The sequence below is a fragment of the Carcharodon carcharias genome, chromosome 19 (genome assembly GCF_017639515.1).
Source record: "Carcharodon carcharias isolate sCarCar2 chromosome 19, sCarCar2.pri, whole genome shotgun sequence".
Taxonomy (NCBI): domain Eukaryota; kingdom Metazoa; phylum Chordata; class Chondrichthyes; order Lamniformes; family Lamnidae; genus Carcharodon; species Carcharodon carcharias.
In genome coordinates, this window is record NC_054485.1 from 31,524,832 (window position 1) to 31,539,109 (window position 14,278).

Sequence of the window (14,278 nt, forward strand, 5' to 3'; positions counted from 1 at the left end):
TGGACCGCGGAAGGCGTGCGGTGCCATGCCTGTAAGGAGGTGGGGCACGTAAGAAAGAACTGCCCTGCCTCCAAGGCCACGAGCCCCACCCAAGTGGCCACGGCTGGCACTGCCCCTCCTCCCCCCGCCACCTCTCCATCTCCCTCCCCGCAAGGGGAAGCGATCCCGGCAGCAGCTGCCATCTCGGCTGCCGGTGAGGCGGGGGGAGAGCCCCCGCGCTGTAAGAAGGCGCGGAGGAAGACCCGAAATTTGGAGGTGGCCCGTGAAACGCCCCAAACCCCGCAAACACCTGGAAAAACCGGCTCGGGGGAAAAAACATCATCCGGCCCCGGCGTCATGTCCGCGTGTGCTCCCGGGTCCGTGGGCGCTAAGGCGCCAAGTGCTGGGCCCGGCGTCGTCCCTGCGCGTGCTCCCGGGGCCGGCGGGGAAAAGACGCGGGACCCCGAGCCGGGGAAACAAACATCCAAAACCCAGAGGGTGGAGTGTCCGGGAGGGCTGGACAAGGAGGAGGGGGCCTCGGAAATGGAGGTCTCCCTAGCCCCCAGCCTGACCCGGAAGAGACGTCACGCTTCGGAGGAGGAAGTGGGCGATGCCCAAACTGAAGAAGTTGGGCGTGTCCCTTCCCCTGATGAAGAGGTGGTGGCGTCTCCACCCAGTAAAACCTCGCCCTGCCCTCTGGGGGAACCCAAAAGCCCTATCCCTACCACTGTTCCCCCTACCAGTCTGCTGCAGTCCCCTGAACAGGGCCCCTCGGGGGTCACCGAGGGCACCTCCCTTGAGGTGGTGTCCGACTCCAGGGCACTTAATACCCCCGAGGTACCTTCTGGCTCGTTGGGGGACTGCAGATTTGAAATTTTTAAAGATGTTAATGGGTCATTGGGTGGCGGTGAAAAGGAGGGCCTTCCCGCTCCCTCCCAAACCTTGACACCGGGCATCCTATGTTTAGGTCAGGAGCTTGTCCTGAGCTCCCCGGACGACCTGATACCGGGAGGAGAGCGGGCATCAGAACTGCCGCTGCCCTCTGGCCCAAAAAGTTTAGAGGAGACCAGAGAGGACTCCTCTGGCCTTGATCCTGGGGGTGGGATCGAGGCACAGATAGAGCCAGCTGGCTGCTCCAAATCAGCCCCCGTACTCAATGCGGGGGAGGGGTCGGAAGCTGGAGGCGACGACCCGGAGGAGGACGGGGTGTCGGTGGTGAGCGTTGGGGATTACGCGGAGTCGCTCTCAAGCGAGGCGGTGGATCCCCTGGTGCCCTCCACTGACTCCCCCCTCATCCCTCCAAGGGAACTCCGGGACTTTTTGTCGGGGCACCGCGGTCGCCGAGACAGGGTTCAGTTGGCCTTGGCCCGGTGGCATTCGTTTCCGCTGGTGTTCTGGTCCACTCGCGAGGCTCTCAAGTCTCCCGATTTGGATAGGAACGCGCGGCGGAGGGTCCAAACGTTTCTCGCTGGGCTCCTGAAGGAGAGGAAGGACTAAAAAGTCCTCTTCTTCTTTTTAATTACTTAAGGTGAAGGTTTGATGTACCTTTGACAATGAAGACGACTATAGCCAGCCTCAACATCCGCGGCAGCAGGAGCGCACAGCGCAGTTCCAGAACTTCTCGGTCTTCAAGGACTGGAAGTATGCGTTGTGCTTCCTGCAAGAAACCCATACCGTTCCGGGAGACGAAGCCACGTGGCTCCTGGAATGGCGAGGGGGAGGTCTACATGAGTCACCTAGCCTCCAATTCTGGCGGGGTGGCTATCTTGTTGGCCCCGCATTTTCAGCCGGAGATCTTGGGGGTCAAGGAGCCGGTGCCAGGCCGGTTGCTGCACCTGACTGTGCGTCTGGGGGGGGCGGTGCTTCACTTTGTGAATGTGTACGCTCCCCTGGGCACGCAGCAGCAAGCGAGCTTCTTTGAAGAAGTGTCCACTTATCTTGGCTCCATCGACGCTGGCGAGTGCATCGTCCTCGGGGGGGATTTCAATTGCACCCTCGGGGTCCGGGACCGTCATGGTACCCCGCACTGCACGCGAGGTGTGAGTAAGTTGTGGGACTCGGTCAGGTCCTTCGACTTAGTGGACGTCTGGCGAAATCTCCATCCTGACTCCAGCGTGTTCACCTTTTGTGTCACCTGGAGTCGGAGCGTCCAGACTCGACCGCCTTTACGTTTCAAAGGCGTACGTGTCCTGCGTTCCGGCTGCTTCTATACAGCAGGTTCCGTGCACGGACCACCGTCTGGTGTGGGCGGAGCTCACTTCGTTCTGCGCTTGGACGGGGTCCGCGTACTGGCATTTTAATAACCTGTTGTTGGAAGACCAGCGGTTCCTGGACTCGTTCCGTTGCCTCAGGGCCGGCTGGAGTATGAAGCGGGGAGGCTTCCCCTCCTTGAGGCTATGGTGGGACGTGGGCAAGACTCACGTCCGAGTTTTCTGTCAAGAGTACGCGAAGGGGTCGACAAAGAGACGCAAATCCAGGGTCGAGGAGTTGGAGAAGGAGGTGCTCGACCTGGAGGCACGTCTCCGTCAGCCCGACGCGGACCCGGCCCTGCGGTCGGTGTACGATGAGAAGAAGGGCGCGCTGCGGGACCTGCAACTGGTCGGGTCTCGGGGCGTGTTTGTGAGGTCGCGGATCTGTTTCCTTAAGGAGATGGACCGTGGCTCCCCCTTCTTCTACTCGCTGGAAAAAAGGCACGGGGTCCATAAGCAGCTCCTTACGCTGCTGGCCGACGACTGATCCCTTGTCTCGGATCCAGAGGGCATCAGGGCCATCGCCCGAGATTACTACACTGCCCTGTTCTCTCCGGATCCATCCAGTGAGGAAGCTTGCAGAGTTTTGTGGGAGGACCTGCCGCAGGTCGGCCCGGAGTGCGCCGGAAAGCTCGACTCCCCTATAAGTCTGGGGGAGCTGACCGGCGCACTCGACGGTCTTTCTAGGGGCAAAACCCCGGGACTAGACGGGCTGACCGTGGAGTTCTTCAGGGCGTTCTGGGACGTCTTGGGGTGCGACTTCGCGGGGGTCCTGGGGGAGAGTATTGCTACTGGGGAGATGCCCCTTACGTGGCGCAGGGCCGTGATTGCCCTGTTGCCGAAGGGGGATCTCCGCCTTCTTAAAAACTGGCGCCCGGTCTCCCTCCTCAGCACGGACTACAAAATCTTCGCCCGAGCCATGTCTTCTCGGCTCGGCACTGTGCTGGACCACATGATCCACCCTGACCAGTCCTACACCATCCCGGACCGAACCATTTATGATAACATCCATCTGGTCCGGGACATCATCCACCATTCCCAGAGGGCTGGTCTGTCGAGCGCCTTCCTGTCTCTCGATCAGGAGAAGGCGATCGACAGGGTGGATCACGAATACTTACTCTGAACTCTGCGAGCTTTCGGGTTCGGGACGCATTTTGTCGCCTGGATCCGACTTCTGTACACCGCTGCGGAGTGTCTAGTGAAGGTTAATGGGTCCCTGACGGCGCCCCTTCGCTTTGGGAGAGGGGTAAGTCAGGGCTGCCCCCTGTCTGGCCAGTTGTATTCTATTTGCGTGGAGCCTTTCCTGCGCCTCTTGCGGAGGAGGTTGTCGGGATTGGTTCTGCGTGGGCCGGGCATCGGGGTGGTCCTTTCAGCTTACGCCGATGACGTGCTCCTTATGTTTAATGACCCGGCTGACCTGCGGAGGATGCGCGAGTGCCAGGAGGTCTACTCTGCCGCTTCTTCTGCCAGGATCAACTGGGGTAAATGTTCTGGACTCCTGGACGGTCAGTGGCAGATGGATCCCCTACCCGAGGATCTCAGGCCTTTCACCTGGAGCAGGACCAGCCTCCTCTACCTGGGGGTCCATCTCTGCCCCGCTGAGGAATCCTGGCCGGCAAACTGGCAGGAACTGGAGACGAAAGTCACCGCTCGCCTGCGGTGCTGGACAGGACTGCTCCGAGTGCTATCTTACCGAGGTCGAGTTCTGGTCATAAACCAGCTGATCGCCGCTATGTTGTGGTATCGGCTGGTCACTTTGACCCCTCCCCCGGACTTTGTCACAAGAATCCAGAGATTGTTAGTCGACTTCTTCTGGGACAAAAGATTGCACTGGGTCGCTGCCGAGGTTCTGAGTCTCCCGCTTAGGGAGGGTGGTCAGGCGCTAGTGTGCCTACGCACACAGGTGGCGACTTTCCGCCTTCAGACCCTGCAGCGATACCTCTACGTCGAGCCTCCTCCTAGATGGTGTGCCCTGACGACGTATTTCTTCCGTCAGGTGCACGGCCTGAATTATGATGTGCAGCTCCTGTTTATAGAACAGCTGGGCCTCGGTGGCTCCTTGCAGGCGTTGCCCGTCTTTTACCAGGACCTGATCAAAGTCTGGAAAGTGGTCGCCTTGCGACGCAGCTCTCCCCCGTCAGGAGTAGCGGCTATCGTCAGAGAGCCGCTGCTCAGGAATCCGCCCCTCCGTCCTTTTCAGTGGCTGGCGGAGAGGAGGGCTGTGGCCGCAGGGGTGACTAGGATCGGGGACGTGCTGGGTGGCGGAGGACTGGGCTGGATGCTCCCGCAGGAGTTGGCGTGACGCGCGTCTGTGAGTGTCCAGGTCGCAGCTGATGCCATCCAAGACCTGAGAACGGTCGTGCTCGGACCCGACGTTATTTTGGGTCTTGAGGTGGCCCAGGTGCGCGGTGGTCTTCCGTCTGAACGTTCCCCTGTTCGGACGGAATTCCATATTGGCCCCAAGCCCCGAACACTCCCTCGGGTGCTGGTGCCCCGCAATATGAGCTGCCTCGGGGACATGCCCTCTGTACCTTTTGGCACGGCAAAGAGGGGCTTTTTGTACGGACTACTGCTGCACACTTTCCATTTTCTCGCCCTTGTCCGTCGACCGGACACGCCGTGGCGTGCTTTGTTGCCGTCCGGCGGCGGAGGCCCCCGATGGGAGGCCCTCTACGGAGGTGTCCTCCCCCTTTCTATCGGGGACCTGGGTTGGAGGGTGTTGCATGCAGCAGTCCCTTATAATAAGAGGATGCATAGGTTCATGGACTCTCAGGACACGTGCCCTTTTTGCGGTCTTGTGGAGTCCGTGGACCATGTATACATAGGGTGTTGTAGGCTGCACTCCCTCTTTAGTTATTTGAAAAACCTTTTATTGATGTTTTGTTTGCACTTCAGCCCCACGCTCCTGATCTATGGGCACCCGGTGTGGAAGGGGGTCGGGAAGGAGGAGGACCTCCTCGTGAACCTGCTCCTGGGCCTGGCCAAGTTGGCCATTAACAGGTCCAGGCAGCGGGCGATCGACGGGGGAGTCCCGCCCGATTGTTTATCCCTCTTCCGCGGCTACGTTCGCAGCCAGATGTCCCTGGAGAGGGAGCACGCGGTGTCTGCTGGCACTCTCGAGGCCTTCCGTGCCCGGTGGGCACCGCGGGGACTGGGGTGTTTTGTTGACCCCTTTAATCACATTTTGATTTAAAGTTTGTAAGTTTCCTTTAAACTTTGTTCTTGGTTTTACAGCTGACCTGAATTGGGGCTGTGCCTGATTTATCCCAATTTTGTTGATTTGGTTTTCATTTGAAAGGTTATCAAGAGTTCAAATCTCACAATGGCAAACTATAAAACAATGTAACTTCATCTGAATAGGAACAGATGGAAACGCGTTTGTACTTGAAAGAGTTACAGGATCATTGGATGTTTCCTGCTACCCGCAGGAGTTGGCACGTCGCGCGTCTGAGTGTCCAGGTGCGGCTGATGCCATCCAAGACCTGAGAACGGTCGTGCTCGGACCCGATGTAACTTTAGGTCTTGAGGTGGCCCAGGTGCGCGGTGGTCTTCCGTCTGAGCGTTCCCCTGTTCGGACGGAATTCCACATTGGCCCCAAGCCCCGAACACTCCCTCGGGTGCCGGTGCCCCGCAATATGAGCCGCCTCTGGGACATGCCCTCTGTGCCTCTTGGCACGGCAAAGAGGAGCTTTTTGTACGGACTGCTGCTGCACACCTTCCATTTTCTCGCCCTTGTCCGCCGCCCGGACACGCCCTGGCGTGCCTTGTTGCCGTTCGGCGGCGGAGGCCCCCGATGGGAGGCCATCTACGGAGGTATCCTCCCCCTTTCTATCGGGGACCTGGGTTGGAGGGTGTTGCATGCAGCAGTCCCTTATAATAGGAGAATGCATAGGTTCATGGACTCTCAGGACACATGCCCTTTTTGCGGTCTTGTGGAGTCCGTGGACCATGCATGTATAGGGTGTGGTAGGCTGCACTCCCTTTTTAGTTATTTGAAAAACCTTTTATTGATGTTTTGTTTGCACTTCAGCCCCACGCTCCTGATCTATGGGCACCCGGTGCGGAAGGGGGTCGGGAAGGAGGAGGACCTCCTCGTGAACCTGCTCCTGGGCCTGGCCAAGTTGGCCATTAACAGGTCCAGGCAGCGGGCGATCGACGGGGGAGTCCCGCCCGATTGTTTATCCCTCTTCCGCGGCTACGTTCGCAGCCAGATGTCCCTGGAGAGGGAGCACGCGGTGTCTGCTGGCACTCTCGAGGCCTTCCGTGCCCGGTGGGCACCGCGGGGACTGAGGTGTTTTGTTGACCCCTTTAATCACATTTTGATTTAGAGTTTGTAAGTTTCCTTTAAACTTTGTTCTTGGTTTTACAGCTGACCTGAATTAGGGGCTATGCCTGATTTATCCCAATTTTGTTCATTTGGTTTTAACTCAAAAGAGTTACATCTTCTTAAGCTTGGCCTAAATAGCCAAGTGGTTATGGTACTGGGTTTGTAACCCCAAAAGTTCAAATCTCACAATGGCAAACTATGAAACAATGTAACTTCATCTGAATAGGAACAGATGGAAACATGTTTGTAAGCTTGGCCTGAATAGCGAAGTGGTTATGGTACTGGGTTTGTAACCCCAAGATCAAGAGTTCAAATCTCACAATGGCAAACAATGTAACCTCATCTTCAGTAAGAATGCACTGAACGTGCACAAAATCATTTTGGCTTGGCCAAAATAGCCAAGTGATTATGGTACTGGGTTTGTAACCCCAAGATCAAGAGTTCAAATCTCACAAAGGCAAACTATGAAACAATGTAACTTCATCTGAAACAGATGGAAACGGGTTTGTACTCGAAAGAGTTACATCTTCTTAACGCTTGGCCTAAATAGCCAAGTGGTTATGGTACTGGGTTTGTAACCCCAAGATCAAGAGTTCAAATCTCACAATGGCAAACTATGAAACAATGTAACTTCATCTGAAACAGATGGAAACGGGTTTGTACTCGAAAGAGTTACATCTTCTTAACGCTTGGCCTAAATAGCCAAGTGGTTATGGTACTGGGTTTGTAACCCCAAGATCAAGAGTTCAAATCTCACAATGGCAAACTGTGAAACATGTAACTTCATCTGAAACAGATGGAAACAGGTTTGTACTCGAAAGAGTATCAAGAGTTCAAATCTCATAATGGCAAACTATGAAACAATGTAACTTCATCTGAAACAGATGAAAACAGGTTTACTCAAAAGAGTATCAAGAGTTCAAATCTCACAATGGCAAACTATGGAACAATGTGACTTCATCTGAAACAGATGGAAACAGGTTTGTACTCGAAAGAGTATCAAGAGTTCAAATCTCACAATGGCAAACTATGAAACAATGTAACTTCATCTGAAACAGATGGAAACGGGTTTGTACTCGAAAGAGTTACATCTTCTTAACGCTTGGCCTAAATAGCCAAGTGGTTATGGTACTGGGTTTGTAACCCCAAGATCAAGAGTTCAAATCTCACAATGGCAAACTATGAAACAATGTACGTCGTGCCTTTTGGCACGACAAAGAGGGGCTTTTTGTACGGACTGCTGCTGCACACCTTCCATTTTCTCGCCCTTGTCCGTCGACCGGACACGCCCTGGCATGCCTTGTTGCCGTCCGGCGGCGGAGGCCCCCGATGGGAGGCCCTATACGGAGGTGTCCTCCCCCTTTCTATCGGGGACCTGGGTTGGAGGGTGTTGCATGCAGCAGTCCCCTATAATAAGAGGATGCATAGGTTCACGGACTCTCAGGACACGTGACCTTTTTGCGGTCTTGTGGAGTCCGTGGACCATGCATATATAGGGTGTGGTAGGCTGCACTCCCTTTTTAGTTATTTGAAAAACCTTTTATTGATGTTTTGTTTGCACTTTAGCCCCACGCTCCTGATCTATGGGCACCCAGTGCGGAAGGGGGTCGGGAAGGAGGAGGACCTCCTCGTGAACCTGCTCCTGGGCCTGGCCAAGTTGGCCATTAACAGGTCCAGGCAGCGGGCGATCGACGGAGGAGTCCCGCCCAATTGTTTATCCCTCTTCCGCGGCTACGTTCGCCGGATGTCCCTGGAGAGGGAGCACGCGGTGTCTGCTGGCACTCTCGAAGCCTTCCGTGTTCGGTGGGCACCGCGGGGACTGGGCTGTTTTGTTGACCCCTTTAATCACATTTTGATTTAAAGTTTGTAAGGTTCCTTTAAACTTTGTTCTTGGTTTTACAGCTGACCTGAATTAGGGGCTGTACCTGATTTATCCCAATTTTGTTGATTTGGTTTTCATTTAAAAGATTATCAAGAGTTCAAATCTCACAATGGCAAACTATGAAACAATGTAACTTCATTTGAATAGGAACAGATGGAAACGGGTTTGTACTGCTTGGCCCAAATAGCCAAGTGGTTATGGTACTGGGCTTGTAACCCCAAGATCAAGAGTTCAAATCTCACCATGGCAAACTATGAAACAATGTAACTTCATCTGAATAGGAACAGATGGAAACATGTTTGTACTCGAAAGAGTTACATCTTCTTAACCTTCGTAACCCTGCCACTACGTCTTGGTGCTAGTTGGACATCCACAGCAGAGGTGGAGGCAGCCTGCTGACTGTTACATTATTTGGATCTGGTGATGTGTAATGAGGCAGGTTTAATAAATGATCTCAGAGTGAAAGATCCCCTAGGAAACAGTGACCATAACATGGTAGAATTTAGCATTTAGTTCGAAAATGAGAACCTTGGGTAGGAAACAACAGTGCTAAACTTAGGTTAATTACAAAGGAATGAGAGCAGAGTTGGCTGGAGTGAACTGGGAAAGGAGTTTAGCAGAAAAGACGGTTGATGAACAATGGCAGACATTTAAGAAAATAGCTCATGAATCACAACAAAGATATATCCCAGTGAGGAAGAAGGATTCAAGGAAGGGGATAAACCAATCATGATTAACCAAGGAATTTAAGGATAGTATCAAATTGAAAGAAAAAATATACAATGCGGCAAAGATTAGTGGTATAACAGAAGATTGGGAAAGTTTTAAAAACCAACAAAAGATGACCAACAAATAATACAGGGAGAAAATAAACTTTGATGGTAAACTAGCAAGTAATATAAAAATAGATAGTAAGAGCTTCTTTAAATATATAAAAAGGAGGAGACAGGCCAAAGTGAATGTAGGCTCCTTAGAGAATGAGGCTGGGCAAATAATAATGGGGAAACCAGGAAATGGCAGAGGGGTTGAATAAGTACTTTGCATCAGTCTTCATGGTAGAAGACATTAATAGCATTCCAAAAATACTAAATAATCGGGGCAAAAGTGGGGAAGGAAATAAATACAATAACAATCACTGGAAAAAAAGTACTAGGGAAACTAATAGGGCTAAAGGTCACTAAGTCCCCTGCACCTGAAGGATTGCATCCTAGGATATTAAAGGAGGTAGCTACAGAGATAATGGATGCACTGGTAGTAATCTTCCAAGACCAGAAAAGTCCCAGAGGATTGGAAAACTACCAATGTAACACCCTTATTCAAAAAGGGAGAGAAACAAAAATCAGGTAACTGCAGGCCAGTTAGCTTAATATCCGTCATTTGTAAAACGTTAGCATCTATTATAAAGGATGTAATAGCATAGCATTTAGAAATGCATAGTATAATCAAGAGGGGTCAGCAAGGGGAAATCATGCCTTACAAATGTAATGGAATTCTTTGAGGAGGTAACAAGCTGGATAGATAAAGGGGAACCAGTAGATGTAATATATTTGGATTTTCAAAAGGCATTCGATAAGGTACCGCACATAAGGCTACTTAATAACAGCCCATGGTGTTGGGGGTAGTATATTAACATGGACAGGGGATTGGCTAACTAAAAGAAGGCGGAGAGTTGGGATAAGGGGGCATTTTCAGGATGGCAACCTGTAGCTATTGGAGTGCCACAGGGATCAGTGCTAGGGCCACAATTATTACAATATATATTAATGACTTGGATGAGGGAAGTGAGTGCGTTATCTCCAAGTTTGCGGATGACACAAAAATAGGTGGGAAGGCAAGTATAACACAAGAGTTTACAGAGGGATACAGACAGGTTACATGAGCAGATGGAATATAATGTGGGAAAATGTGTGGTTATGCAGAATAGAGGAGCTGAATATTATTTAAATGGAGAAAGGATGCAGAAAGCTGCAGCAGAGAGGGATTTGGGGGACCTGGTGCATGAATCACAAAAAGCTAGCAGACAAGATCAGTGGGTAACAGGGAAGGCAAATAGAATGTTGGCCTTGATTTCAAAGGGAATGGAGTATAAAAATACACTTGCTAAAAATAATTAGACCATACCTAGAATACTGTCAACAGTTTTGGTCCCCTTATCTAAGGAAAGATATACTGGCATTGGAGGCAGTCCAGAGAAGGTTGAGGAGGTTGATCCTGGGTATGGAGGGTTTTTTTTTTGCAATGAGGAGAGGTTGAGTAGGTTGGGCCTGTACTTATTGGAGTTTAGAAGAATAAGAGGCGACCTTATTGAAACATAAGATTCTTAGCGGGCTTGACAGGGTAGATGCTGAGAGGTTGTTTCCCCTTGTGAAAGTGTCTAGGATCAGAGGGCATAATCTCAGAGTAAGGGGTCACTCAGTTAAGACAGAGATGACAAGGAATTTCTTCTCTTAGAGGGTAGTGAATCTGTGGAATTCTTTACCACAGAGGGCTGTAGAGGCTGGGTCGTTAAGTATACTCAAGGCTGAGATAAATGGATTTTTAATCAGTAAGGGAATCAAGGATTATGGAGAAAAGGCAAGTAAGTGGAGTTGAGGATTATCAGATCAGCCATGATCTCATTGAATGGCGGAGCAGACTTGATGGGCCAAATGGCCTATTTCTGCTCCTATGTCTTATGGTCTACACCCTGTATGTGATGACCTTCATAACCATCCTCTGGAGGGCTGAGACCTGGTGGGCACAAGCCTGCTTTTTGGGGATCTGCTGTGTGACAGCGGCACCCTCCTCAAGCTGTGGAGCTGGAGCTGCTGGGGTCACTAGCAGGGATTTGGATGGACTGGACACCTGGAGTCACCTGGGTGGATGGCCCAGGCTGTGCACCTGTTGATCCTCCTCCCTACAGTTGCCCAAAGTGCCCTGGCTAACTCCTTGAGAAGGGGTAGCTGGACTGAGATGGAGCTGCCACGCACCCCACTCGCGTACACTGTTGGAGATCAATTATGGCATCAGCGATAGAGTTCAGCAGTGCAAGAGCAATGTCCTGGACCAAGGTCTCCATGGGGTGGCCGCCATCCTACTAATGTTGACCTCGGTGCATTGGCATGCCATCATCATCGCCTCAGCCTTAAGGCAGATGGACTCCTCCATCATGCCTTGCAATCTGAGGAGTGTAGCGGTCAGCCCTTCCTCAAGATCCTGAGCTTGCCTGTGCAGCACCAGCAACTGTGACGTGACCGAGTCCAAAGGCTTGCCATCTGACTCAGACTCAGCAAATTTCTGGCCTCCAGTAGTCTTCCAAATGGCAAGGACCTGGGAAGTCCCTGTCGCTGTTTGCCATGGATCAGAAAGTATGATGTGCTCCCGAGGCTACTCTAAAGTTAGGCCCCACCGAGTTGTGTCCCTGTGCTGGTGGAGGATGTGGGTGAGCACTGTGACAGGGCTTCAAGGAGGGTGCCTTCAGAAGTTTCTGCGGGGTTTAATTGGAGGCCCTGGGTCATGGACTCTGTCGGCTGTTTAACAGATGTGCCTGCAAAAGCAAGGAGAGATAATTAGTGCATGGCAGTGGCCTGTGAAACAGGATACATCACTCGCAGCATGGTTATCTGATGGATGTTGCACTGCTGGATCCTCACTTGGTAGAGCACCACTGACCTCACTGTCAGGACAGGAACGGTCCAGATGGATGGCTCTGTTTTCAAAGTCCGTGAAGACCTTGATTTCAGGCATTCCTCCACCAACCTGCAAACTCTCCCTCTTGTTGTGTGCCAGCTTGTCCTGCATGAATAGAGATGGAGAGAGTGTAAGCAGGATGCCTGCCAGGCCAGATGATAAGTACGCTTGGCATGTGTGGGTGATGAGTGGTCCCATGGATGGGAAGAGGATAATGAAGGTGTGTAATGAAGAGAGAAAGAGAGAAAGAGAGAAAGAGAGAGAAAGAGAGAAAGAGAGAGAAAGAGAGAAAGAGAGAGATAGAGAGAAAGAGAACTGGCAATGTGAGATCCCTGTGGACGTGTGATGTGTTTGAGAGCATGTGAGAGGAGAGTGATGAGAAGAGTGATTAACCTTGGCAGAACGAAGGAGATCATTCATCCTCTTACGGCACTGGGTGGCTGTCCTCTTTTGAAGGACAGTGACGCTGACCACCGCTGCTACTGCCTTCCAAGCTGGATTAACGATGTTGTTGCCCATCCTGCGCAGAGCAGGGTTACAGGACATCACAGCAAACCTCCACTGCATCCAAAAGTTGTTCGAGGGATGCATTGTTGAACCTGGGGGCTGCAGTCTTCTTGCCTTTCAGAGGCATGTCTTCTTTGCAACAGTCATGGGCTGGTAGCACTGAGAGGTGTGCGCGCAGCTGGGCTTTAAATATGGCGTCTGGCGTGATGACATGGCAGGTGGTGGTGTGGCGGGTGAGTGAGAGCCCACCCACCAGGGGAACAGCATGATTCCCGGGAATCTCTAATTAATGTGGCGGGTTTGGGATGATGTGGCGTGAAAATGGATTTTACCTGCCCGCTACTGCACTTTGTGCAAACCTGGAGCGACTCAGCCCTACGTGGTTGATTCTTAAGCAAACCAAACAGTTGGAAAGCCATGCTGCAGTAGCAGAATAATACCATCAGGGAGACACAAACAGCACAAGAATTGCAGCGATTCTCTGGGTAATCAAGAATAGACATTAAGTGTGGCATTGCCATGCACTGTTGTCACTGAAACACCAAAACAATTTTTAAGAACCTATACTAACTGAAATTGGTTAAGAGTGTGCCATGACCGATCTAGTTAGTAGTCTTGCATTTCCCAGGGGCGATAAGATTAGAAAAAAGAATGTGTCAGAATCTTGGGTAACTCAGATTTATCACTATTCAGTTTTATGTTTAGATCAATAAATACATCCAATCTAACTATCCTTTAGAAGAAAATTCAGTTGGCAATACAGTGACAAAGTCCAATCACACCCCAGGTTACAGATTTGTGCTTGTAATCTCCATAGGGTGAGTCCTCAATCTCAACCACACTATCCAAGAGATGCTGAGCAATTCTGTAAAGAGCGGGAGCAATGAAAACCATCTAGAGTTGTAGTTTAAGATCTCTAAGCATTCATTGTAAAACCAGCACTGAGAGGCGACTGAAAGCATGCAACCCATCAGCCTCTGGTTGTGGAATGGAAATGGGGAATGGGTGGAGTTATAGAAAGGGGGTAAGAGCAAAATGCATTAAAAGAAGAAAATTAAAAGTATATCTGATGTAGAGTTGGATCAGCCAATAAAAACACATGTGCTGTACAATTTTAGGTTGCTTTGGTACACCCAAAAAGGTTCTGCAAACAGTGCCGTACTTCTTGCTTAACTGAAGCTGCTGTCAGGTAAAAGTGCCAGGAGTAATTGTCCACTGGTCCTTGTTGGGAAAAATTTGATCTCTGTTTGACAGGGCCACTGAGTGAAGCATATAACAGAAACTGAGTACTCGACATCATCAGGAATAAATTAATCACATTAACCATCTTAATTTGTTGCAAGCAGATAGTCCTACTTAAATTTATGTACCTGAATGTGTAATTGCCTGGAACCAAGTCGGTCAGTTTCAATATCTGTGTATTTGCAAACACCTTATCCTCTCGCAGTGGACCCTTCTCCTCCTCCCATTGATAACTTATGATTTTATCATCATCTGTACTTTCTGCAAATATAACAGTATTTATTTTCATTTCAGTTTGACAGCTGTATTATGGCAAAATTACTCAATAGTACTGCAACAGATCATAAAACACAGAAATACACTAATGACCTTTAACAAGAAATCCAGAAAAGCAATTGATTGCAGTTGATCCTAGGCAAATGG

The 14,278-nt window shown here is 51.0% G+C and overlaps 2 protein-coding genes across 5 annotated transcripts in view; one reads left to right on the forward strand and one right to left on the reverse strand.

Moving 5' to 3' along the window:
- The window catches only part of ncdn (neurochondrin), a 161,349-nt gene that overhangs the window by 83,202 nt on the left and 63,869 nt on the right, over positions 1-14,278 (forward strand). The window lies entirely within an intron of this gene.
- LOC121291076 (dyslexia-associated protein KIAA0319-like protein) overlaps positions 1-14,278 on the reverse strand; it is a 112,810-nt gene that overhangs the window by 49,267 nt on the left and 49,265 nt on the right. For all 4 annotated transcript variants that reach the window (XR_005945954.1, XM_041212109.1, XM_041212108.1 and 1 more), the window contains one exon: positions 13,984-14,116. Coding sequence is in view for 3 of the 4 variants with exons in the window: in XM_041212109.1 (XP_041068043.1) it covers positions 13,984-14,116 (133 nt within the window). In the remaining variant the exon portion in view is untranslated. The remainder of the gene's footprint in view (positions 1-13,983; positions 14,117-14,278) is intronic.